Source organism: Sminthopsis crassicaudata, chromosome 5, assembly GCF_048593235.1.
Source record: "Sminthopsis crassicaudata isolate SCR6 chromosome 5, ASM4859323v1, whole genome shotgun sequence".
NCBI classification, from domain to species: domain Eukaryota; kingdom Metazoa; phylum Chordata; class Mammalia; order Dasyuromorphia; family Dasyuridae; genus Sminthopsis; species Sminthopsis crassicaudata.
In genome coordinates, this window is record NC_133621.1 from 132,248,809 (window position 1) to 132,276,308 (window position 27,500).

At 31.3% G+C, this 27,500-nt stretch overlaps 1 protein-coding gene across 14 annotated transcripts in view; it reads right to left on the reverse strand.

The window, feature by feature from the left end:
- The window catches only part of FOXP2 (forkhead box P2), a 718,280-nt gene that overhangs the window by 7,153 nt on the left and 683,627 nt on the right, over positions 1-27,500 (reverse strand). For all 14 annotated transcript variants that reach the window (XM_074268254.1, XM_074268259.1, XM_074268249.1 and 11 more), the window contains one exon: positions 26,612-26,775. In XM_074268254.1, the coding sequence (XP_074124355.1) occupies positions 26,612-26,775 (164 nt within the window). The remainder of the gene's footprint in view (positions 1-26,611; positions 26,776-27,500) is intronic.

A 27,500-nucleotide genomic window follows, 5' to 3' on the forward strand; every position in this document is an offset into this window, starting at 1 on the left:
CCATAGAAGATATAAATAAAAAGCCAAGAGAAGAATTTGTCATCGATACTTAATGAAACCTAATGGTTTTTTTCTTAAAATTTTTAGCACCAAAAAGTTATGTTATAAGCTAAAATACTGTCTTTTAGCTGTAAAGAAGGAAGCCCATGACTATTTCAAGTACAAAACCCTGTGCATCAGTATAGCTAATTACTACTCTCAGTACACTGAAAGACAAGCTGTTTATTTAAGTGACTAACAAAAAATAACATGAACTAGAAAAGTAGAACTAACTGTTCATATATCTATAACACCATTTATTTGATATGTTTTCCCATAAATCATGTTTTTCTATAAATAATGTTTTAGAGTGACTTTTTCAATAATTTTATTAAAAATACATAGATGTGGTATACATGGATTATTTCAGAATAGAAATAAGATATATTTATAAGAACAATTAGATTATCAATTCAATTATACAACCACTTACACTATTTAATTTAATCATTCCAGTAAAAAAAAAAACACAAAAAAGAAACTATTATGTAAATGTCCCCAAAATACCCTTCAAATATAAATAAATAAATGACATCTTTAACAATGATTATTTACAAAAGTTTCTGTTAATGGCATTAAAATATGACATCATGATATAGTTGTGGGACAAGTTAAAATAGAAATGTTAGCATTGCTAAATTAACAGTAATGGATTACAAATAAACAGTGGTAAAGACACTAGATTCTAAGATTGGTATAATATCACCCATATATAATTAAGTTTTAATAATAACTTGAGAATGTATAACTTATCAAATTTCAGTGGTTTAGTATTTTGACTCTTTTGAAGCTATATTGGCATTTGGTTGCATATAGATGCATTCTCAGCTCATTCTGTATTTAATTCAAAAGCCTCAAAATTTTCCTCAAACCACAAAACCATTTTGGAGTCTTATCTATTTTGAACCTAACATTTCTAATGTAGAAAAAAGTAACATGTATAGTGAATATGCTAGAATAAGGAACTGACAAAAACAAAATTGTATTATTTCTACTAAATTTTAAAATCATTTCATTTGGCAAGGAAATTTATTTTGTATGTGACACTAATTTCATTTGGCCACTTGTTCACTGCAGCAATAGGGCATGATTAAAACATAAAATGACACTGATTCAGCTGTCTTTTGTGTGTATAAGTTTGATTTTGAACCAGAGATGATTCAAAATACTTATAATGCTTTTCCAGCAATTCATGGACTTGATTTGATAGTTGGTCAATTTCCAACTTTGAGCATTGTTTTATACTACTATTTAGTCTGTTGAATCTTAGATTCTTCTGTTGAGATCAATTAAGTTCAGTTCAACAACTGAATTTGGACACTGAGTAGTAACCCCCTTCACCTTATGCCCTCTGTTCTCTGAATGGGCTTGTTGATTCTGAAATTATTATTAATTAACAGTATGTATCCATCTCCTTTGTCCTTTACCCTCATTCCTATAAGAATTAAAACAACAGGATATTTTTCTGCTCCAAATCTTCCAATGGCACCCTATGGCTTAAAGAACTTTGGATCATTCAAGGCTAACCAAAGCCTTATCTCAATCAGATTATACAATTTTACTTTCCCTTACTCTCCAACACAAAGTTTGTAATTTACCCAGCTTTCTCCCTTCTGGAGCAATGTTTTTTCTTTGTTTTTTTTCATGCATTCAAATGAAACGTATTTAATTTTTCCATAAGTCTTTCTCTATTGACCCAGCTCAGAATTATTTTCTCTTTAAAACTTAACATGCTATTTTTATCTATGTTATTTTATCTTTTAAAACAATTTAATTTTTGTGCTAGAAGAGACTTTAGCAATTGCCTTTTCACAATACTCTCATTCCACAAATCAGAAAATAGCTTTAAGTGGTTATTGGTCAAAAATTATAATCTATAGTTTTGGCGTCTGGATTCTTTATAGCTCACATTCTCTTAGCTACTTCTTAGCTTGATAATTATTATTTGTGTTTTTTACATAAGTACTTATTTATTGCATTGGCAATTAGGTATCATCACATTTGCATGTTATGGTATTGTAGCATGACATTGTATGTCATGTAGATTTAGAGCTATAAAAGTAGGAATGTTAGAGTGTATTGAGTCTGGGCTCCACGTTTCTGAGACCTAAAAAATTTAAGTGACTGATTTGCCCCCTATAATAATATAGTGAGGGTCAGAAGAGAGATTTGCCTTGTCTTAGATTCAAAAGTTTTTTTTCTTTGCTTCATGCCAGCCTACTTATTTTCTCTTTAACTGGATATCAGTGTTTCATACATAAGAAACCATATTCTATTTTTTTATTTGTTTCCTTCTAACTTAGATTTATGAAGATAGAAACTGAGTATAGGAAAGAAATGGTTTTAAAACATGGTTTTGACCTGTTGTGACCACAGGCAAAAAAAAAAAAATCATCTTTCTGGTCCCTTAGCCATAGAAATATGAATAATAACACTATAGTTTCTAATTTGTAGATCTGTAGATGTGTTTGGATATATCTTAAGTATATTGGGGAAGCAATAATGCTATGGAAGATTCATAGATCATATTCATGTCAATAAATATTTATTAAGTATTTGCAAAGCATAGTACTTTGAGATAAAGTATCTAGAAAAAAAAACATAGTACTTGCCTTATGATTCTTATAATTTATTTAAGGAGATCATCATGTTAGATTTAGTCTGAAGGGACTTTAGAGAGGATCAGGTCCCGAACATTTTGTAGATGAGAAACCAGTAGACTAGACAAGTAAAGTGGTTCCCAAGATAGTCAGTAGCAGGGGCAATATATTAAACTGTATTCTCTAATTGTATATTTAGTGCTTTCCCCTCACTTGATCACATAAAGTTTATTTTTCAATCACTTATAATTTAGTTGTTTTATCCTAAGTTAGGTTAAGCAATTTATTTACTTAAAATGTTACTTTAAAGTGTAAAAATATTTTATACATTTAATTATAATATATGGCAATATATAACATATGACAAGTATATGAAGTATTGCAGCCTATATATCACATGTAAATTTCTACTGAGAGGGGAGAGGCAGAGAGGAGAGAGAGATTTTGAACTGAGAGGCAATTCTTGGAAAGAGGAATAAAATGAATTGGACACAGACTAAGCAGGAATTTAAGAAAAATGAGAAGGATAGTATAAGCTCTAGGGAATGGTGTGAGTATAGGTATGGAGGTTGAAGAGTGAAGGAAAGGCATTTTTATGGAACAGAGTGATGTTTGTTTGGCTTATAGTGTAACAGAAGGAGACATTAATGGAATAAAGCCGGGAAAAGTGTGTGACTCCATATGGTGGCAGCCTTTGAATACCAAGCAAAATAATTTTACTTTACTTGATAATAGGGAGCCACTGCAAGATTTTAAGCAGGGAATTCTCTGGATGGGATCAGTTCATAAGGAAGATTAGTCTAGGACAACTGAAGAATGGGATGGATGATTGGGAGAATGGAGGTGGGAAGACTTATGAAGACACTGCAATAATCTATGTAGGTATTAATGAGATTAGCTAATTGTTGCAGTAGCTATATGCTCAGTGAATAGAGTACCACCCCTGAAGTCAAAAGGATCTGAACTTAAGTCTAGCCTGAGACATTTAAGACTTCCTAGTGGTGTGACCCGGGATAAATCTCTTAACCTCAATTGCCTCAGCAAAACAAAACAAAAAAGAATAGACTAAATCATTGTATCTAATTCATGTAGAATTTTACTTTACATCAGATTTCTCATTTGATTTCTCATTTAGTGTGACTTGCAGATTTTACTTACATATGCAGTTTGGCAAATTCCTGAAAAGAAGGCTGATAGATAAACAAAATATTGCCTTTTCCAAGATTTCTGAGAATTCAAGAATCATAATATGAAACAACAAAATTCTTTATTTCAAGAGAAGTCCATTTAAATTATTTGTGAAAAATACCAGCTCATCTCACCAATACTCAAATTAATTAAATTCTAGAGTTGTAATTTATTGGAACACGGACTTCTTAACCATTGAAATTATTTTGCTAAGAAAAAAAATTCTAGTAAGAATAAAATTGAAACCTAGAATTCAATGAAAATTCATTACAAGTATAGGATTCATTTCCCCCCCCACCACCATAAACTGGTCTTTTCCAAAGCCTTTACAACCTTGACTTCTTATCCCCTATATTAGAAATAGTAGGTCTTCTATTTCAACATCTAATCATATTTTATATTCCTTTCCCCTTCCCATTTCTTTTATTAAAAGAATAAAAAAATTAAAATTTTTCTATGGATTTAGTTTATCATTGGGCCTTATTTGACTACAAGTGCTGCATTCAAAGTAAGTATTGAGAAATAATTTGACATTACTAATTCTATAACCATGCAATCAAATTAAATGCTAAAATATTTGTCATGAAATTAAAAAAATATATATACTGTCCTATTATAATAATACATCCTTGAATGTCAAAATTCTATATCAAAGACACAGTATAACCCTTATAGTTTCCTCTTTATGTCAATAAATAAGAACTTTTCCATTAAAAAAGGAAAGTATGTCTCAGTGTGGGAAAATTCCCTTTGAGAATGTTCAGCACCTCTGGCCTATTTCCTTCAATCATTCATCATTGTCAACATCATTATCTCATCCTCTTAACCATCAGTAAATAGTTGTTGAGTAATCCATAGACTGCAGAGGGGCTCAGAAATTGCTTTTCCTTTATGAAAATTTTGGTTTAACAGAACTTTGAAGAGAGTAATTCAAAGTTAGATGAAAAGCTTCAAAGATTGTAGTTCTATATAGTCTGATTTTGTTAAAAAGTGTCCATCTAGGAATGTTATAGATGGATTTACCCTTCCTTTAAAGTATGTCCCCTCTGTTCAAAACAATGTATTTATATTTTTCTCATACTAAATCACTTCTAACATTAATTTAAACTTGTTCACTAATACAAGGATTCTACAACCATAGCAAGAAAAGATGTTAATCTGATGGGAGGTCTGTTGGAAAGGATTTAGTGAACTCTAATTCTACTACGCAATCTCCTTGAGAATATTAATTATTAAATTTGTTGTTTTAGTATTCCTTTGACCTAAAGCAGTCAATCAATCAATAAACATTTTTAAAGCACCTATTATGTACCAGGAACTCTGCTAAATGCAGGAGATGCCAAAAAAAGATACACTGTGGAAAAATAATAGGTGCTTTTTGATTGATCTAGTTATGATATGTAAGGACAGATTAAATGGAAAGATTGAAGTTGGACCTATGAAAAAAATTCCTCCCTACAATGATGATAAAATGTCATGATATTGAAAAAGGTTTTAGAGTTTCTATTTTTTGGTAGGGCGCTACAGAGGAATGTGTGATGCATATGGAGCCAGGAGGACCTGGGTTGAAGTCTTTCCAAAGAGTCTGTATAACCACATTTTTATGTCTTTTCTCATGTTCCTTCTGCTTAGAGAGCCTATTCAATTCTTCACCATTTTTCAAGATACTCCAAATAGATGTAATTTCTGCCTTCTCTGAATTCCTGTAGCACTTTGTTTATAGCTTTTTTTTAAATTGTACTTTGATTGAAACCATGAATCTTTTATTTATAATTATTAGTGTATCTATCACTAGATTTTCATTTCCTTAAGGATAGGGATTATTTCTTATTACTACCTTCCTACCCCAGTTCCTCAGGTTGATGTGCCACAGTTCCCTTTTAAGGTCCTGACCCAGTTTCCCTAATTGTCCTATTCAGTTACTCTGCCTCAGGTTATAACCATTCCTTCTTAAAATTAGGATAAAGGTCTTGTATCTTAGACCTTAGGCTATAGTCATTCCTTCTTAATGTTTGATGGGATAAAGGTCTTTATCCATTTTAGACATTATTAGAATATTAGGAGCCTCTCCAGTACCTCCCTCCATTATGTCATCCCCCCCATTAAGTCATCCCCATCCAGGTACCTCCCTCACTATGTCTTTGTTCTTGTTACCCTATAAAAGAATCCTATATCTAATATTCAGGGCTGGATTCTTTGAGATGAAAGTCTCCTTCAGCCCTGGGACCAACCATGGATCCATTTGGTCCCAGTAAATCTCTCCATTTAATAAATTCTGTATTGAGTATTCTCTAATCTCTATCTAGCTCAGTTTCTCCTGCATTACAAGGTGATTTTTAGTGTTCCACAAAAACCCCTATCAAATGAAGAATAAAAGAAAATTTAGGCAATCCAAAGCAAGTACAGGTGAAGAGCTTTGAAAATTGATTAGATTACAAGAATTATGGAATTCATTTGGGCTCTAAGGTCCTCGGGAAGAAGGAAAGTGATAGGGATTCTTTTGCAAAAATAAATAAACCGTTTTTCCATAAAATTCAAGCAGGAATTAATCACAGAGGGTTGTTGTTTTTTTTTTTTTCTTTTTTGCAACAAACATACACAGATCTATAATATCTGTCTGACTTATCAATTTATCTATCTATCTATCCATCCATCCATCCATCCATCCACCCATCTATCTCATGATTTAGCTCTAAGATAAACTGTAGACTTGCTTGATCTCTATATTTTGGTCAGAAGCAATGTAGGATTATTTAAATTTGTAGAACTGAGTTTTTCTTCAAAAAAAAAAAAAGCAGTACTTTGAGGGCATAATACTGAGAATAACTAAATATGCCTACTATGATCAATATTTTTGTTTCTGTTTTTAAACTCGCAAAACCATCTGTGTTCTTTTGAGTGAAATTTTTGGGAAAAAAGTTTTAGTGTTTTTTAAAGGTTAACTTACCATCTAATGAATTACAATCCTTATATCAAACTAGAGAACCATAACATGAGATGATATGAGATGACCTCTAAGATTCCTTCTGCTATAAATTTATGATCCAATAACTTGCCAATAGACACACAGCTGAAGAATGGAAATAAGCAATTCTTTTTTTATAGTCTATTTGACAGTCTTAAGTATGACTTTGGCATATACCCCAAACAATGAGCTAACTACTTTAACAGAATGGATTCCCCACCTTAAGAAATGAATTATCTCTTTGTTGTGAAATTTTAAGGACTCTAGGCACAAATGAAAGGCTGAAGGAAATGCTAATGTTTGTTCACACCCTAAAGCAAAAGTATAATGCAAAAGTTTATCTTTTTAGATTGTGGTCACACAGTAGATTCCCTGAAGGAATGCAAATCTTCATTTTCTCCTTTCTTAAGATTAAGTAAAAAAGGCTTACCAATGTTACCATTTTCTTTAGGATGAGAGTATCTTATAACTTAAGGTCTAATATATGGAGGATTTTAATATGTTTTTAACTGATATAAAATCAGAATATGGAATCACTGTACTTTAACATTCCCAGATATTTAGATTGTCTCAAGTACAATTGCTTAAAAACTATATACAATGATTATTTAAGAAAAAGGCCTTTGGTATAGTAAAGTAGAGAGATTCAAGTGGGAAAAAAAAATAAAGAAACCAATAGAAATGACTATAAAAAGAAAATTTTCAGACCCTTCAGTATTCAATCTGGCAATTCAAGAATTGCTAATGTCACTAAATTTTACTTAGGTTTATTGCATGAGCAAGTTGTAAATGTTTTTCTGTTTTCTCCTTAAAAAAAAAAAAAAAGAAAAAAAAAGTTCCCTTATGACTGTTATTCAGGTAGGTAATGAATAAGGATGATTAGACCTTGTGTTTTAATTTGTTATGGACCTCCCAAATGGAGGAACTCCCTTTACTAATAAAGATTGACTCATTTCTCTGCAATGTATCTTCTTAGAAAATAGCCCAGAAGAAAACTTCTAAAACTGTGGATCCCTACCCCCTGTGCAGTTGTGTAACTGAATGTGGGGGGTGTGTCATGAAATTATGATTTATTATCAGTAAAAATATGATTTGTTTACCTGTTTTACATATCTCCATACCTGAGATCAAAAGTGAAACTTTTTTTGAGCAAAAAGGGGTCACGAGTATTAAAAGTTTTAAGAGGCCCTGGCTGAGAAATCTGAGAAGTTTGGTAACTTGTTATCAGGATGTAAGAGTCAAGACTCCACCTCAATCTTCCTTAATTTGAGGCCTATTCTCTATCTACTATTTCACACTGCTAAGGGTTTCCTCAAATAAAACATATTATTTTAGTAATTTTTGAAAGTACTGTCTCTGTATATTCCATGAATTAGTCTTGTCCCTATTTCCATAAAGTGATATTATTATAAAGCCACAAAAATCCTTGCAAAGATCTTTGGGTAAAGTTATAGTAGCATAGTTCTAAAATTGAGTTTTAATAAGGAAATGGATTTCAGGTGAAATAATGTCATTGATATTTCATAAGTAGCAAATTAGTAAAATAAAGTATGTAATCAATAATATTTTTAATCTTTTGATACTTTTTAATCTAAAGAAATCATACTGCATTTGTAATAAATCCCCTATCTTCTTTTCTAACATAATTATTCTCACTCACTTTTAAAGTTTCTTGCTAGATAGCTATTTATAGAAAACGTTTGTAATTTATGGGTTCTTTCCCCAAAATTGTCTAATAATATATTTAATTTTTTTAATACAGCATCACAGTTGTAAATAATATTACATGGTTTATTTCATTTTATCACTGCATATAGGTGAAAAAATTTGACAGTTATATAATTTCTTATTTTGTAACTAAGGAAAGAACAGAACAGAATGGCTAAACACCTAATGCAAAGACACAGCTAATAATTGATGGAATATCCTTGGAATGCTGGGTTCTTTTCTTGACTAACTACCTTTTTATGATAATGTGAGTCCTTCAGCCAATAATCAGTTATTAAGAGCCTAATATGTGTCCCTTATTATGCTAAGCGCACATTCTTTGAGAGCCAAAAAGCTCCATTAATTCCAATACTTTCTCTTCTCTAAAATTTTGCATTTCCTCCCCAGCTTAGCACATTGTTGGGTAAGTCTAGTGAACTTGTTTTATATATCTCTATTGTTAAATAGTCATTGTTTTAATAGATAAAATAAACAAATATAAAATACATAGATTTTTCAAATCTCTTTCTTATTAGCTAAAAGTATGGCTACATTCCTTGAAAAATCCTTAGTTTCCACTGCAGTTCTGTAAAGTCCTTGAGTCAGTACTTTGTTCTCAATTTTGGTTATACATTGATGAAAACTACTGTTATCAAAATATGTAAAAGGCCATATAATAACTACTATTACTTAAATCATTTATTGTCATCTCCAGAAATAATGCATAGTTTTAATAAATTGATGGCAAAATCTTAAGGCTGACTGGATATTATTTTGAAAAATCTAAATTATTTCTGAAGCATTATTATGTAATTAAGAAATTATAGACTTCAGTTTCATGAATAACACAATTTTAAAGGGGAACTCTCTCAAAAAATAGATTTTATAAAGTGGGTATCACATGACACTGAAGTAGAAATGAACAAATGAAAAGAAATGCATTTTATCTCAAAAAAGCAACATTTCACAGGAAAGTTACTATTCCTGATACTTTTATAACTCCATCAAGTGGAGATTGCCATCTTAATTGCTTATAATTTATTTTTATATGTAGTTATATTTAGACTATTCAAACCATCAACATATCTTTATTTATTTATTTATATTGTTATATCAGTAAGAGGCTAGAATAGAGTATTTAACAGTTCAGCTTTCTTTAAAGGTTATTTTTTGTTCCTTTTTTAAAAGGAAGTTGTGAAAACAATGCCAATAAAAATGAGAATTTTAAAGCTTTTAAAATGTAAAATATGGACATGATTTTTATAAAGAAATGCTTTCTGATATTTACATTTAAGAAACAAGTCATACTGATTAAATATTTTTAAAAATTAATAATTAATATCTATAATTAAAATTATAATAATTAAATTATAATTTAATAATTAAATGTACAGCTTTCTTAATATTTGTGGGCTTTCTTTTGTCTGATCATAATTTCTTTCACCTAAAGAAGTTCTACTTGCTGATTATTTTAGAAAAATTTCAGGAAATTCAAAGATTCTTTTATTTTCACAACACTGATTTTTATAGTTAAAAGAGGACTGGTTTAATAAACTCTCCTGGAGTTCCCCAATACCTACTCACTACCAAAATGACCTTATGCAAGTTTTACTCTTTTTTTGGCCTAATTTTCCTCCAAGGTCCAAGGACATTGGACTAGTGGTCCTCTGAAGTATTTGCAGTACCAAATCTATGATCTGGATATAATACAACATATATGAATCCTGAAAATAAAAATTAATAGTTGTTATTTTATTAAATAGGAAATTCTAGATCTATGTAACCAAAAAAAGACTAATTTTGCATTCACTTTTAGACTTTAAAGGATATTTTACCATGCATTTGATTTATACTAATGTTTGCATGAGAAATTCTATGATTTAAAGGTATTCATTTTACTTTGAGTAAAAAAGGTGCACAAAGAACTGTTTCCCTCCTCCCAATAGTTTCCAATAGTCCAATGGGAAATATTTTCCCATCCTTTCCCTCCAGAGTATGACAGTAAGCTTTTTAGAGATGTAGAAGAACAAACCCCAAATTGGAACTTTAGATGAGGAGGGGATCCATTGTTCCATCTATGAGTAAATATAAAAAGTGCTTGCATTTGACAGTTTGTGACAGTCTAGAGACTAGGCTGAATGTCTATTTTAATTGAACATTTGCTTCAAATATCCCTTTCTAAGTCTAAACTACTCAGAAAAAAAATGACTTTATCCATTTTATTTTAGCTCTAGATAGTATTATTATCAAGCTACCCCACCATCATCTCTATGTCTTTCTAATCTAAGAGGGAAAAAAATACATTCATAGTTCTACTTTACCTAGTATAGCTTTATATTGAATAGAGATTATTTTACTTTAAATGTCACTACCATTTATTATTTATTTACAGAATAACAATATTCAGAATATTTGTATTTACCTGGAAAAAAGTTTATTCCAAATAGTATGATATTAATCATATCCCACTAGATCTAAGGCTCATAAACACAAGTAAATATGAGAAGTCAATAGAACAATAGAACAGATCAGTAAGTGGGCATACAATTAATTAAATTAATTAATTAAAAGATAATTTTATTAATTGTCATTATATGAATGCTACTAAAGCAGGAATTCATCTATCTTTAGAATAAGATTGAAATTCATTCCAATTTAAGTAATACTTTTTATAGTTAGAGAATGAATGAGAACTGAATTAAGACAGATTCCTTCAGGAAGCAAAATGTATTAGAAGCTTATTTGAAAAATCTTTTAGTTTTACTGCAGAATTTTAATTTGCAAAATAACAGAAGTAATCATGAAACTATAGTTGAATGTGATTCATTGAAACTTTAATATGTTGCAACATCCTCATAGGCATGAATCTAATTAATGGGCTGCCCATTGGTGTAAGGAAGACAACTGATAAGGCACCATAGGTTTCCGAATTCCATCTTGTCACTTGTAAACACTGATCTCAATATTATCAATTAGGCAATATTAAATTGTATTTAGGATTCCAGGTTGCCAAATGGAACACCAAAGGCTGTTTTTTTTTTTTGTTTGTTTGTTTGTTTGTTTTTTTGAGGCTGGGTTTAAGTAACTTGCCCAGGGTCACACAGCTAGGAAGTGTTAAGTGTCTGAGACCACATTTGAACTTGGGTCCTCCTGAATTCAGGGCTGGTGCTCTATCCACTGCGCCACCTAGCTGCCCCAGGCTGTTTTTTTAATAGGAGCATCAGTTAGCTAAAGTATGTATGTTTTGCAACCCTTTGTGAAAATAGGACAATTTCTTAATTAAAATTTTAAAAATCAATGCCCTTTACCTTTCTTATTGAGTTTACTTAAAGAGGGTACCAGGTAGACACCAAAGTGCCATTTTGCTACTTTAAACAAATCTGAAGATAACAAGACATTAAACTGGAGAAGTTTTGGAGAGAATCAGTCTTTCTATAAATAGCAAAATTCTTTTCCTTTTTTTTTTTTTTTTTTTTTTTTTTTAAATTTAGACTAGATCTACATAATTCATGAGAAAAGCATATTTTGAGGTTTTCTTTAAATAAGAAAAAATGATAAATGATTACTCAGTAACATCAGTTCAATCAAAGATGTCCCTTTTGACTTTCTACTAAACATCAGGCATACCTGATTTTACTGTTTCAAAAACTGGGTTTTTGAAAATGGAGTAACTTTATAGCCAATGTCTTTAGCTGTTTTAGATTTTTGCCATATTAATTACTAAGTGAACAAGGTATTTTTTAGGCTCTGTTATAGTGGTTCACATAGATCTTACTCATCAGTTCCTAAAGAAGTAAATATCCTTATTATGACATCATGGGAGGAAACAATATACTCAAATATTAAAGAACTTAAAAATCCATATGGGGGAATATGGGAAAATGGTGGAATAGACTGATAAATTTCAAGCTCTCCCAATTTCCCCAACTAATAGAACAAATCTGTGCCTCAGGTTGAACACAGACTCATGAAAAATCAAGAAGACTTGGGGTAAAACAGGGGTCCTCTTGATACAATCTGAGAAGATTCCAAAAAAGAAGCCAGGCTGGGTTACCTGTGTAATGTACAAATACCTCTGGTTTAGTTCTCTAGAAAAACCAAGTGGGGAGCCCTGGGATTAGCTGGTTTGGCTGAAGCCTCAGCAGGAACCTGTTTGTGAAGTTGGTCTGAGTCCAGTAAGACTGAGGGAACCTCAGCTGATTGGAAATACGAGGTCCAGCTGTGCTCATTGAGACATGGTCCTGGGTGAGAAGGAACCAGTATCCATGAATTCGGAGGTCGGAGGGCAGAGTACCTGTTGGCTAGAGGATGGAGCACTTGATTTAGGGTTCCTGATCCGAGGGGAGAGCTGAGGTGAATCTAGAGGCACAATTCCCCCAAACCAGGATTAAAGGTGCTTACAATAATACCTCTTATTTTTTAAAAAGATGACCTGACAAAGAAGAACTCACCATAGAAACATACTATGGGAATAGGGAAGCCTGGGTCCATCTTCAGAAGAGGACACCGAAGTAAATTTAAAAAAAAAAAAAAAAAAAAGGTTCTACTCAAGATTAATGTGAAATGGCTGCCCAGAGCCCAGAGAGAATTTATGGAAGAACTAAAAAAAAAAAAAAATTAAAAATCAAATGAGAGAACTCAGGAAAAACTTAAAATAAATAAATAAATAAATAAAAGGCATCCAAGAAAAACAAGAAGATTATGATAAAAAAAAGTTAACCAAATGGAAAAGGAGATACAGAATCTCAAAGACAAAAATGACTCTTTAAAAATTAGAATTGTACAATGGCCAGTGAAACTACGAGAGACCAAGAAATAACAAAATATATTATAAAGAATGAAAAAATAGAACAGAATGTGAAACATCTTATTAAAAAAAAGAAGAAGATGACAGATTTGGAAAACAGATCTAAAGAAAATATAAGAATTGGACTTCCTGAAAGTTGTGACCAAAAAACAAACAAACAAAAAAAAAAACCTTGACACAATAATGCAAGAAATAACCAACCTGGAGGGATAGACCATAAAGGGAAAGTAGAAATAGAAAAAAATCCACCAATCACCTCCTCAATGAAATCCTTTGTGGAAAACATATAGGAACATTATTGCCAAATTTCAAACCCCCCCAGATCAAAAAGAACATTTTGCAAGAAACAAGAAAAAAAAAATTCATATATGCTAGAGCTACAATTAAAATTGTAGACGAGTTATCAGCAGCCACAATAAAAGACTGCAAGTTTAGGAATCTTATCTACTGACAATCAAAAGAACTAGGCCTGTGGCCAAAAATATCATATCCAGCAAAATTATCTATAATATTTAACAAGAAAAAATGGACATTTAATGAACTTGTAGATCTTTTTATCAACTAAACTGAAAATTAATAGAAAATTTAACATATAAGAGCCAATATCAAAGATCAATTTCAAGGAATTCAACATGGATAAATTGATTTTTTTCATGGGAAATTTATAGCATATGTTTAAGATTGACATCAACCATATGATAGTGCAAAAGAAAGATTGGGCCAAAGTTAAGGTAAAAATAGTAATCATGTCATACAAATGAGGTGCAGAGGAAGAGTAGACACAGAAGCATTAGAGGGGGGAGGAAGGCTCTTAGTTCTGAAAACCTATTCACATCAGAAATGGATTAAATAGACAACACTACATATATACTACAGAAGGTATAGCATACTCCAAAATTTATAGGGGGAAAACAAGGGGGGAGGGATGGAGAGGAGGAAGCAAAGATCGGGGAAGAATACAAGGGAGGGATTCATGGATGGGGGGGTGACTAAGAAATAGTAAGGTAAGTTAGGAGCAGAATTAAAGCAAAGGGTCAGCAGGGATAGGAAGGATATGTATATATAAAAATCTATATCACTGTGGCATAGAAATAATCACTAACATTTATTTATAAAGCACTTCAAGATGCTTTGCAATTATTATCTCATTTCATCCTGTGAAAGATGGTGCTTTTATTATCCCCATTTTGCAAATGAGAAACTGACCCTATAAAAAAAGCCTACATTATCTGCCCAAGATCCCACAGCTAACATGTGTCTAAGACAATTAAAACTCAAGTTTTTATGCCTGCAAGGCCAACTCTATTCCCATACTACCTAATTGCCCAGGTACAATAAAAATAATAACAATAATAATAAATGCCAACAATAACAACCCATTGTTCCTGGTTTCAGACCTTGTTTGGGTCCAGTTTTAATACTTCTGATGCTGTATCTATGGCTAGACCATCTACACTTTTGAGATTTTTTTTTCTCATTTTAAAAATGGTAATAATACTTGCATTATCTCCTTTAACAGGGTTTCTTTTTTCAATGAAGAAAGCACTTTGTAAACTATAAAATATTAAATAAATATATAATGAAAATATAAGGCCTAATTATGGTTGATTCTTTCTTTTGACTGCATTTTGGTCTGGTTGAACCTGTTGTTTCCTTAATGTAGAGAATTTCAGGTAAAAGGAGTCCCTTTTATCATTGCAGGTCTGAAACTGCTTTGTGGTCTATAATCTCAAGTTGTCTGAGGTACCAAGAAGTTGAACATTATACCTAGGTTCTCACAGCTGGTATGTACATCTTAGATATTGGACTTTAGATCATATATTCCTGACTCCAAAGCTACTTCCCCACTTTTCCATGCTGCCTCTCTACATTAGTATATTTATATAAGCATGTGTCACATAAAGAACACGACAAGAATAGCAATAATAGTAAATTCTTAAAGCATTTGACAAAGAATTTAATTACAGTAATCGGATAAGTACCAGTGTTTTAAACTCCAAGATTAGATTGAGAGCTAGCCTAGTATGATTAAAAAGAGTTCTGAATGTGGAGCTGGAAGAGACTTGGGTTTAAATCCTTGGTCTGGGAAAGAATTAAACTAAGATTTAAGTTCAACTTAAAGTACAACTAAAGTATTGTGATCCCAAGTAAACCCATGTGGGCCCTCCAAATCTACATTCCCTCCTATAGGGATGACACAATAAATACTTTAACATTTTATTTCACAGGACTATTGGGAGGAAAAGCCTGTATAAGCCTTGAAATGCTACTTCTGTAAATGTGATTTTTTTTTTTTTTTTGATCTATAGTAACAATAAAAAATGCTTTTGGAATGTAGGGAACATTTAGAACTTGAAATTTTAAAAAAAGTGTCCAAGTAGGATGCTTAAGTGGATTACTAATATATATTTTTCAAGATGTAACAGAGGGCTGTATTTGATAGCACATGCTTTTAATCCTGCCTCCCAGAAAGGCTGAAGCTGGTGAATTATCTGAATTTTGGAGTTCTAAGCTCAAAGTCCACATTAGGATTATCACAAATATGATGAAACTCTTGTGACATGGGGTAAGGGGGAGGGGAGAAGAAAAGAGGGAGAGCATCAGGCTGTTTAAAGAGAAGTGAGAAGTGAACTGTCCCAGATCAGAAAGCAAACAGATCAAAGTTTCTGTGCTGATCAGTACTGGGATTAGCTCTATGAGTGGCCACTTCACTTCCAACCTAAATGCAACAGGTTCAAGAACCACACCACACCCACTGCAAAAGATGTAACAAAGGCAGTGGGCTATATATAGTGTTCCCAGCTAAAAGTTAGGTGGAGTTTTATAGTGTGTTCATCAAAAACTTAGAGGATTCCACAAACTTTTACTACTGTCACGACAGGGAGACAATATTTCTTAGCTGAAGGCATTATATCTCTGGGAGAATCTTTTTAGTAAAAAATAAAAAAGCTAGAATGAATTGTTAGTGATACATATAGGGACTTGAAGACTCTGGGGAGATGGAGAAAGGGTAGGAGAGAGAGAAAAAGCAAGAGTCAGAATGATAATAAACAACTGGTCTCAAAATTAGGCACACAAGGAACAGAATAATGAAGTTTCATGATATGACATTAATGATATTGAAAAGAAAAAAGACATTAGGATCTTGGCAGGAGGAATCATAAAAAATTGAAATAGGAGCTGTGTTCATCTCACAACAAAATTATCCCAGGCAACAGCAAAACAATAAAAGTAAAACTGATGTATAAATAAGGAGATGGAACATTTACCTGTTCAAGTTGTCTGTTACTTTCAGTTGCTTTCCTGAGGAACACTAAGTGACTTTAATTTCAAATATTTTCTTCCACAGAGATATATAGGACTTCAAAGTGCTTTATATAATACTCTACTTATTCTTAGGAACTCTATATATTTACAAATATCTATTTATATTTTAAAGTGAAGGAATAATGTACAAAGACAGGGCAGGAGAAAGAGTTCTATATTTGGAAGGATGGAAGGAATTAATCTATTGCATGCTTTGAGGGCAGGTAGGTAATGTAATGGATGGAACACAGGGCTCAGACACTTACCCACCAAATCACACACCTATTTGCCTCAGTTTTCACAAGTATTATGTATCAGGCACTGTGCTAAGCACTTTAAAAATATTATTTCATTTATTTCCACAATAACCATTAATTATTCCCATGTCACAAAAGAGGAAACTAAGGCCATCTTTTTTGATTCCAGGCCCTGTGCTGCTCTATTTACCATGTCACCAGTTGCTACTTGCAGTAGATGATTCTCAATCAAATCTTAACCATGACATAATCTTTACCCTTTTGAGTATAGCAACCTTTCTGGACCTTATTTTCTATTTTTTTTTTTTTTTAAATCAGGGAATTGGCCTTTATGCCTCTTCTAGCTTTCAACATATAAAATTTTTTTGACTTTTAAATACATTTAGGGATAAGGGGTTGATGTATGATTTAGAAACAATTCCCATAAAAAGATTTGGTTTGGGATTTGTTGTTAACTATGAAGTCAATAAGTTTCCAATATGATAGGATTTTTGGAAACTTTAATACAAATTTAACTAAATAAAAGAACAGGTAATGTTCTATCCATACGCTTTGTAAGTGGTGTCTGGCATATTTAATTTATTTCTGGGTATTACTTTTTAGGAAGGCTATTAACAAACTGGAATGTATTTGTAAGAGTGTGACCTGCCAGTTCCCTTCCTAGTATGAGGATTGTTTCAAGGAATAATTCTTAAGCCTGAAAAAGAAAAAAACTTAGGGGAAACATGCTGACTATATTTAAATATCTGAAAAATTCTCAAATAAAAGTAATTTTGTGCACTTCAAATTATTAGGAAGTTCTCCATGCATTTGAGTCAAAATCAGCTTGGGGCAATTAGAATTAACCAAATATGAGTATGGTTTGTTTTTGTTTTGTTTTTTTGGGGATGCTGCAAGTAACTATGGGAAATGTGTCATTCAGAAGCCCAAATATCCCAAAGAATCTTCACTTCTCCATGAACCAAATAGTAATTTTTTCAGTTTTCAACATTCATTTTTATAAAATTTTGAGTTCCTAATTTTTCTCTTGCTGCCACATCTTCTATCTTTCCCCTTCCCATAGACAGCAATCTGATACAGATTATGCATGTATAATCATGTTAAAAATATTTCTATCCTAGTCATGTTGTAAAATAAGAACCAGAAAAAAAAGAACAAAAATCATGATATAGGAAAAAAGAAGTGAAAATAATATACTTCATTGTGCATTCAGACTTCATAGTTCTTTCTCTGGATGTGAATGGCATTTTCTATCAGGAGTCTTTTGGAATTGTCTTGGATCATTGTAGTGTTAAGAAGAGCTAAACCTATTATAGTTGATTATTACATAATATTTCTATTACTGTGTTAAATGTTCTGCTTCTGCTCACGTCACTCAGCATCACTTCATGTAAGTCTGCTCATCATTTCTTATAGCACAAAAATGTTCCATTACATTAGTATTACCATATTTATTTAGCCATTTCCCAATTGATGGACATTCCTTCAATTTCCAATTTTTTGCCATCACAAAAAGAGCTGCCCTAAATATTTTTGTACATGTGGATCCTTTTCTCTTTTTAATAATCTCGTTGGGATAAAGACTTAATAGTGATATTGTTGGATCAAAGTGATATTGTCGGGAATTGTTCCAAATCCTCTCCAGAATAGTTGGATCAGTTCACAACTCTAACGATGAATTAGTTTTCTAATTTTCTCATATCACCAACATTTATCATTTTATTTTTTTGTCATGTTAGGTTTGAGGTAGTACCTCAAAGTTGTTTTAATTTGCATTATCTAATTAATAGTGATCTAGAGCTTTTTTCATATGACTATACATAGCTTTAATTTTTCATCTAGAAATGGCCTATTCATGTTTTGAATATTTATCAACTAGGGAATGATTCGTATTTTTGTAAATTTGACTCAGTTCTCTATACATTTTAAAAATGAGATCTTTATCAGAAACAGTGGCTGTAAAAAATGGTTTCCTAGCTTTCTGCTTTCTTTCTAATTTTAGTTGCATTGGCTTTATTTGTACAATTTTTTTTAAATTTACTGTAATCAAAATCATCTATTTTGTATTTCATAATGTTCTCTCTTTTTTTGGTTGTGAATTCTTCCCTTCTCTGTAGACCTGATAAATTAATCTTTACTTTCCTAATTTATTTATGATTATCACCCTTTTAGTCTAAATCATATACCCATTTTGAGCTTATCTTGATATGCAGTTTGAGATGTTCATCTATACCTGATATTTGTCCTATTGTTTTCCAGTTTTCCCAGCACTTTTTGTCAAATAGTTGAGTTCTCATCCCAGAAGCTGGAATCTTTGGATTTATCAAAGAGTAGATTACTAAACTATTGACTACTGTGTCTTTTGTACCTAGTCTATTCCACTGATGCACTGCTGTATTTCTTAGCCAACACCAAATAGTTCTGATGATTGACACTTTATAATATAGTTCGCAATCTGGTAGGACTAGGCTACCTTCCTTTGCATTTTTTTTTCCTCATGGATTTCCTTAATATTCATGACCTTTTGTTCTTCCAGATGAATTCTATCATTATTTTTTCTAGCTTTACAAAATCATTTTCTGGTAGTTTGATTGGTATAGCATTTTTATTATATTAGTTCAGCCTTCCTGTGAGCAATTGATTTTTTTCCCATTTATTTAGAACTGATTTTATTTTGTGAAAAGTGACTTTATTTGTGTTCCTATAGTAGCTGGGCTTATCTTGGCAAGTAGACTCACAAATATTTTAAATAATCTACAGTTAATTTTAAATGGAATATCTCTATCTCTTGCTGCAAGGCTTTACTGGAAACATAGAAATATTTTATTTTATTTTCTATTCTGCAACTGTTAAAGTTGTTAATATTTCAACTAGCTTTTTAATAGATACTTTAGGATTCTCTATACCATCCCATCATCTGCAAAAAGTGATAGTTTTGTTTCCTCATTGACTATTCTATTTTTTTCTATTTTTATGTTAGCATTTCTAGTACAATATTGAATAACAGTGATGATAATGGGCAAAATTCTTTCATCCCTGATCTTACTGGGAAAACTTCTAGTTTATCCCATGATATATAATGCTTATATATGGTTTTAGATAGATACTATTTGTCATTTTAAGGAAAACTCTCTTTATTCCTATACTTTCTAGTGTTTTTACTAGGAATGGGTGATGAATTTTGTCAAAAGTTTTTTTCTGCATCTACTGATAATCATATGATTTCTACAATTTGTTACTGATATGCTCAATTATGCTGATAGTTTTCTTTATATTGACTCAGCCCTGCATTTCTGGTACAAATCCCACCTGATCATAATGTATTTTCCTGTTAATCTCGTTGCTAATATTTAAAATGTATCAATATTCATTAGGAAAATCAGCCTATAATTTTCTTTCTCTGTTTTGGCTCTTCTTGGTTTATATCAGCACATATTTGTGTTATAAAAGGAATTTTCCTTGCCTATTTTCCCAAATAAGCTTATATAGTTTTGGAATTAATTTTTCTGTAAACACTTGGTAGAATTCACTTGTAAATGCATCTGGCCCTGAAGATTTTTTTTTTCTTAGGGAGTTCTGTGATGGCTTGTTCAATTTCTTTTGTCTACAATGGGGTTGTTTAAATATTTTATTTCCTTTTCTATTAATAAAATCTGTTATTTTAAAATAATAATCCTTTTCCACTTAGTCAGATTTATTGACATGTAGTTGGGCAAAATAGCCTAATTATTGCTTTAATTTCTTCTTCATGGAGGAGAGTTCACCCTTTTCATTTTTGATACTAGTAATTTGGTTTTCTTTTCTATTAAATCAAATTAACCATTTATTTTATTGTTCTTTTTGTTTTTATAAAATCAGCTCTTAGTTTTATTTATTAGTCCAATAGTTTTCTTACTGTATAAGTACAGTCTTAATATATAAGAGAAGATGGCAACTTCTAAGTTCTTTGTCCTAAATATAGTTGGCATCTAGCATTTCTTTTTAGAGACTATTCTAGAAATCTTTTAATGTCAAAATGAATTACCCTAAATAATGCTTTATTTGTATTCCTTAAGTTCTGGAAAAGGCAGCCAAATATATAACTAACACACAGAATTATAAAAAATTTAGAAGACACTAGAAACAGCATCATGTCACAATCCACTCTGACTCAAGTTACACACTCAAAGGAGAGTTTCTCCACTGTCTTTATGGGCATAATGATGCTGGCTATAATGCAATGCTTGAGACAGAAAAGGAAAATGAAGGAATAATAGAGTTATTTGATAGTGTGCATATACCATAGAAAAATTAATAGATATGTTGAAAGAATAGAGAGATTAAAAATAACTAACTGAACTCTGTTGCCATTTTTCCTACCCTTTATTTCAAAAGACAAAGCCACTGAAAATTTGTGATTACTTATTGGTTACTCTTTAAATACTATAAAATTATATCCATTTAATTCTTGTGGTTTTCCCTCCCCATAAATGCCAGGCCAAATATATAGTCTGTGGGAGGATTTTTGTTTCATCAAAGTGCCTGCTAATATTTAAAAAAAAAAAAAAAAAGTTTGAAAAGTACTTCTAAAAACCATTTCATTTCTACTGTAAAGAGTTAAATATCTCAAGGTCTTAGGATTTTCCTTAAGATACTTCAACTTGATTAATATTATTTATTCAAAGAGTGGAGGTAATTTCCTGCTCTTACATGCCAAATTTCAGAGACCAGAGATATCCTCTTCTCAACATAAAGATCTAGCATTCTAAATCCACTAAAGTCATGTCATTTCTCAACAGGTTAAATGTAATTAAAGTAATGGAACATTCCATAATAGTAATTTAATAAATTCCTTGCTAGCAAGGAATTCATTCCTTGGTAAAACTTAAAACATCATTTCTAATATTTCTGAGAGTAAAGTCACACAGAGGTTTGGGAGTTTGAAGGAAGGGTTATATTTTAGGTAAATTTTAAAAAAGGAAGGAGAACATTCTAATTAAGATGAACTTTTCAGATGAAAATGTGGAGGGTATATTTGAGGAGAAATGAGTGAACCAGTTTGGAGTAAGTATTTTGCATGATGTAATAGCAAGATATGAGGATTGGTAGGAGAATAGAATTAGAAAAGCATTGAATACTTGGTTGAAGAGCATGGGTGACCCTACCCTCCCATGTATTCTTATAATGGTTCTTTTTCCTCCCCCAAACATGTTTCCTAAAACATTTTCTATAGTCTTTCCTAAATTATTGTAACAATCTAACTACCATTTGCAATGACCACTCTCCTCTTCCAAATATATATATTATCACCATTTGAGAATTGAGACTAAAATTTAAAAAAACTCTTATTTTGTTTCTCTGACTAAATGTGCTTAAATATTTACTTCTGATGACTTAGGCATCTTAAATATTCTGAACCTATAGCATAGACAAATAGACACATTAACTTTTATTTAAAATTCATAGTTTGCGATAATTTGACCCATTATTAGAAGACTGGTACAGGACACGATAGCACATTCTTGACAACAACAATTCATGATGTGTTTCTATTAAGATGTGGGAGCATGATCCATGTTTGGAATATAATATCAACTGAAAAGAGAATTTTTAATCTTTTAAAGAATTTTCTTTTATAGTATCACTATATAAATGTACTTATATAAGCTAAAATGTATTTTAAGCATAAACAAGATGACAAGGGACATGTTAATATTACTTACAAGAGCAGTTTTTAAAGCATTTCACAATCAATTCATAACAAAGGATAGTTAATGATTAATTATAAGTACTATTAACATTTAATGGTAAATGAGTCTTATCCTCTTTCCTAAAGTAGTTCCAATTGAAAATCTATATAGAAAAAAAAAAATTTTTTTTAAAAGTTACACACGCCCCTGTGGAAACCCAAATAAAACAATTCTTCTAAAACACCCTATAAATGTTAATTTCTACCAATTTACATCTATCTTCACTTTCTGTAGAAATTAAGGAGTTATTCCAGTAATAAGACAGGGGTTGTAGTTATGTGATGGCAATGTTACAGAGTACCATTTTTCTGGAATCTTTAATACTACATTGTGTCTGTCATGTAGAAGAGTAAATAGTAACAGCTGGATAGCCTTTGTGCTCCACTGATACTTATAGAATCTCGGAATATTTAGAGCAAGTCTCTTGCATCTTGAGTAGACCCTTTGTGAAGGATTTATGAGATGAAACAGACAGTGTTATAGGATGAAATGGTATAGATTAGTATCGATATTAATCCAGAAAGGAATTAGTTATATAGAGGATCAAACTTGCTATTTCTATAATATTGCTGCTTCTGGGCTTTATGACTGTGGACTCACATCTTTTTCCTTTCTGTTCTGATTTTATATCAAGGTAACCATGTTCTTTCTCTTCTATTTAAAATTTCTCTTAAAGACCAATTATGTCAAATTCTTCATGGTAACAGCAGATTTCTCTGAAGATGAGTACTTAACTGAACTCAAAATAAAACAACAATATATATGATCATGTAAGACAATAAGTGACTACCACTTAAATTTTACTGGCTTTATTAGATGAAGAATATTCAGATTTAGCCTTACTTCCTCTTAAATCAATTAAATCAGTTTCTGACTTGCCCAAAGTCACATTGGTCTCCAGCATCAAGCAAAGTTGTTTGTTTTTTCTGTCATACCTATATTGTAAACCATGGAGTCTTGAATCTCATGGAATTGCAAGAGCAGCTGAAGCATTTTTTTTTTCTTTAAACAGTCATTCTTTTCTTCCTCTAACAACCTTTCAGTCCTGACCTGCCTGTATTAGATTTAACTATATTAGATTTTAACAGTGTTTCCATTTATCTGGCAATGAGAACTTCAAATATAATATCTTATGTGCATAATAATGATAAATAATAGTAACTGCATTTTAAAATTTAAAGTACTATTTATGTAAAATTTTTATATAATATTTACTTCCACAATTCTTACTAAAACTTAAATATAGCCAATTTTTATGAATGCAAAAAGACTTATGGAGAATGCCTCTCCCAATTTTCCACAACCTTGTTGAATTTTCAAGTGTTTGAGAATTCTTTTAGTTATACAGGCAAAAAAGAATTATGAAGTTTTAACTAGAAACATCTGTTAAATATCTATAAAAATGAAAATATTAATATAATAAAAGTTTCTTACTCCCTTCATGGCATTATTTAGGATGTCCCAAATCTTTATACTAGTAGCAGGATGAAGTCTCTAAAGAATGACTAGATTTTTTTTTTGTTGGTTGACAATTGATGATATTACAGGTATGGGCTGAATACCTTTATAACTGTCATAGATATGATAAAGCCTATATAAAATTAATATGTAAGTCACTTAGAAAAACTTAAGATTTGTTATTTAAATTTTTTCTTCATGGTTCTTTCCCCTAGACTAAAGATTTTCTAATATTTGTTCCATGGTAGAGGTGGGAAAAGAAATAATAGAAGTTGAGGAAGACTAGAAAAATAGTACAATTCTTATGTCCTAATTTAAATGAGAAGAAAATGTTTCAACACCATAGTCTACATGGGGAGCTAGATATGAGATGGGAAAAAATGTCTCAACCTGTGAGAATCATGGTGGAAAACTTTTAGTGACAGAAGTACTTCTACTGATGCAGATAGACTTTTATTCTCATAGAATTGGCACACTGAGTTACAGAACAGTTATTTATCTGTACTGATAGAAGTATTTTTGAGCTTGCCCAGGTTCACATAACTGAATATGTGTCAGAACTTGCATTGAATCCAGGTCTTTGTGACTTGAAAGCCAGTTCTGTGTCCTCTATGCAAAACCTGTCCCTTCATGTATAATGACTATATACAATGAGATTCACTAAATTAATTAAGAGCTGATGCCACCAGCATTAAATATATTCATGTGTTCCTTTAAAAACATAATTTTACAAGAACTTATTTCTTTCCAGTAATAGTCACAATAAAAATAATCAAGTTAATGGTCAAATGAAAATTCTTAATCAGTAATTTCTTAGTAGAAATTATATTGAAATCTAAAAATGACATAATTCAGCACAGTTTGCATTTTAGTCACTAAAATAAGTTTAATAAATGATCTGAATCATTGGTTTTTAAAACTATAACTGTGCAAATGAGTTTTCTTAGTACTAGTCAACATTATATGTAGTTATTTCAAAAATTAATCTCTAAGTGCTATAGATAGTGTATTGGAAATGCTACCTATTATATAAGCAACTCTATTTAGAGTTATAGCCTTTATTGTAGATGTCACTCCTTTCTATTGAATTACTTAAAAAACAACACGGGATCTTACTCTTGTTTGCTCTTTAAAGTTTTATTGTCTTGGCATTTTATACAGGGAGAGAGCATTAGCATACTCAGGAGATCTGCTAAAAGTAAAAGGCCTCAAGCTACCCACTGCATGGCTGATAGGATAAAGCACAGGATATAAAAACTTTTGTCTGATTGCTCACTATACTTGTTTTAGAGTACTGCTACTCTCAAGAGCATATATTCATGTTCTTTCTACTTCAAGTTTTATTACTTCTTTTGTATTATTTAATACATCTAAAGACACTTCCAAAAGACAAATTTTTCCATTTTAAAAAAGTAATGGTTTGGAACCTGATAAAACACATTAATGTTCACAGCCCATCTTTTGCAAAGGTGATCGAGTAAAAGTGCTATAAAGCAATTAGATACATGATCTTAAAGACATAATGGGTCATAGAGAATGAAATGCAAGAAAAGTCAACAAAAAAGAATGTCTCTTTAAAGGTCCAATGCTAGTGGACTCATTTAAAGACCACTTTTAGATCCTTTACTTTTTATACATATATTTATTAAATTGAGGAATTGGAAAGGATATAAGGATGAATGTGAAAGTATAAGGGTGTGGTGATTAACTCTAAGAAGCTATAAACAAAGTACAAATTGTTCTAAAAGGAACTTAATTCCACATGACCACTTTACCACTTGAATTCTATTTTTAAAATATAAATTACCAAGCTGGGTGTTTTTGCTACTCAGTAAACAAGAAATTGATATATTTGACATGACTAAGTCTGGACATTCTTAAAGCTTTAGACACATTTCTGAAATCCACAATACATCAATTTTTAATATTTTCACTCTCTCAGCTCCATTAAAAAGATGGTAGGGGAAAGATTTTAGAGTAATTAATGATATAGTTAGCTGCTAAATATTAATAGGAATCGTAGTCTTGCATAAAATATAACATATAAACCTTGCCAATACAGACGCACCAGTAATTAAACTTGAATATGTAATTATACTGATTTATAAGACAGGCAAAAAGTTACACTTTACTAGCTTCTATGTAAACTGTGGCTAACAGTTAAACTTTGCATTTTACGGTTTATAAAAATGGATACTATCTCAACTACAGTTCATAAATGGTTTAGAGACCTGTAAATGTAGTAAAAATTGCGACATATTCCAACATGAATGCTCTTATTCCACTACACAAAACCAATCTGTAATAATGACCCATAACATCTAGACACATCTAGACAAAGGCTGTTTACAGAGGTCAACAGAAGAATTCAGAGGTTTAGAATTCAGGAAGACTGTATACACTAATTATAAGGCATATGAGAATCTAATAGTTAATTTCAACACATTTATCATACTAAGCATGGTGTAATTACAACTTTACTTACTTAACACTCCTCTGAACAGTAAGAAATTAGTCTGGGTTCTTCCCCAGAGAACTCTGTTAACCAAACTTACATGTGAGGCTGGGGAGAGCAACCCGGAGTGCTATTTCCATTACTGTCAATGTGATCCAATGAACCATTGAGGTCTTCATGGACTGCCTGCAGTAAACCACTGGATGCGTTATTTATCAGTCCTGGGTTACTAAGCAAAGGTAAACTACTCTCTGCCAGGGCAGCCTATGGGAAAAAAAAGAGATATAATGTGTATATAACTTTTTGAAGTTGCTTTTGAAATCATATATACACATATATATAGGTACATCTTTTTAAAAATGGCTCAAATTATAATGTATATATTTTGAAAACATTCGATACATATTTTGGAAACATTTAATGTGTCACTAAGCAGGGGCTAAGGATATTAGTATATTAAAAATATAAACAATATGTTATATATAAACTTGATTAATTACATTTTATTCTTCAACAGAATGACATGTTGTGCCCTTTCACTTGGCGAAACACTCTAAAATAACATAAGCAGTTGCTCTACTTTTCAAAAAATGACCAGAACTTAACTCAAAATAAAGAAGTCCTGACATTTGCCTCTTCTGCATAAAAATTATATATTATAATTAAACTTTAAAGTTTTTGCCACAAGCACCATGTTCCCCAACACCATGATGTGAAATCATTTATGACGGCTTGGATAAATATTAATGCAGATCCACATGCATTTGCAAAAGCTTCTATCAATCTAACATTTGCAGAAAAAACGAGTATTCCAGATTTTGCCACAGGGTGTCCTTCTTGCTTCTTCACATCAAAAGTAGCATGAATTAGAACTAGTGCTCCTTGCACTACTAGGTGATACAACTTACTTGGATGATAAACCCAACTAATGAGAACAACCATATTTCTTATACAAAACTGAAAATAACTAGCTATTCTCCAAGCTATAG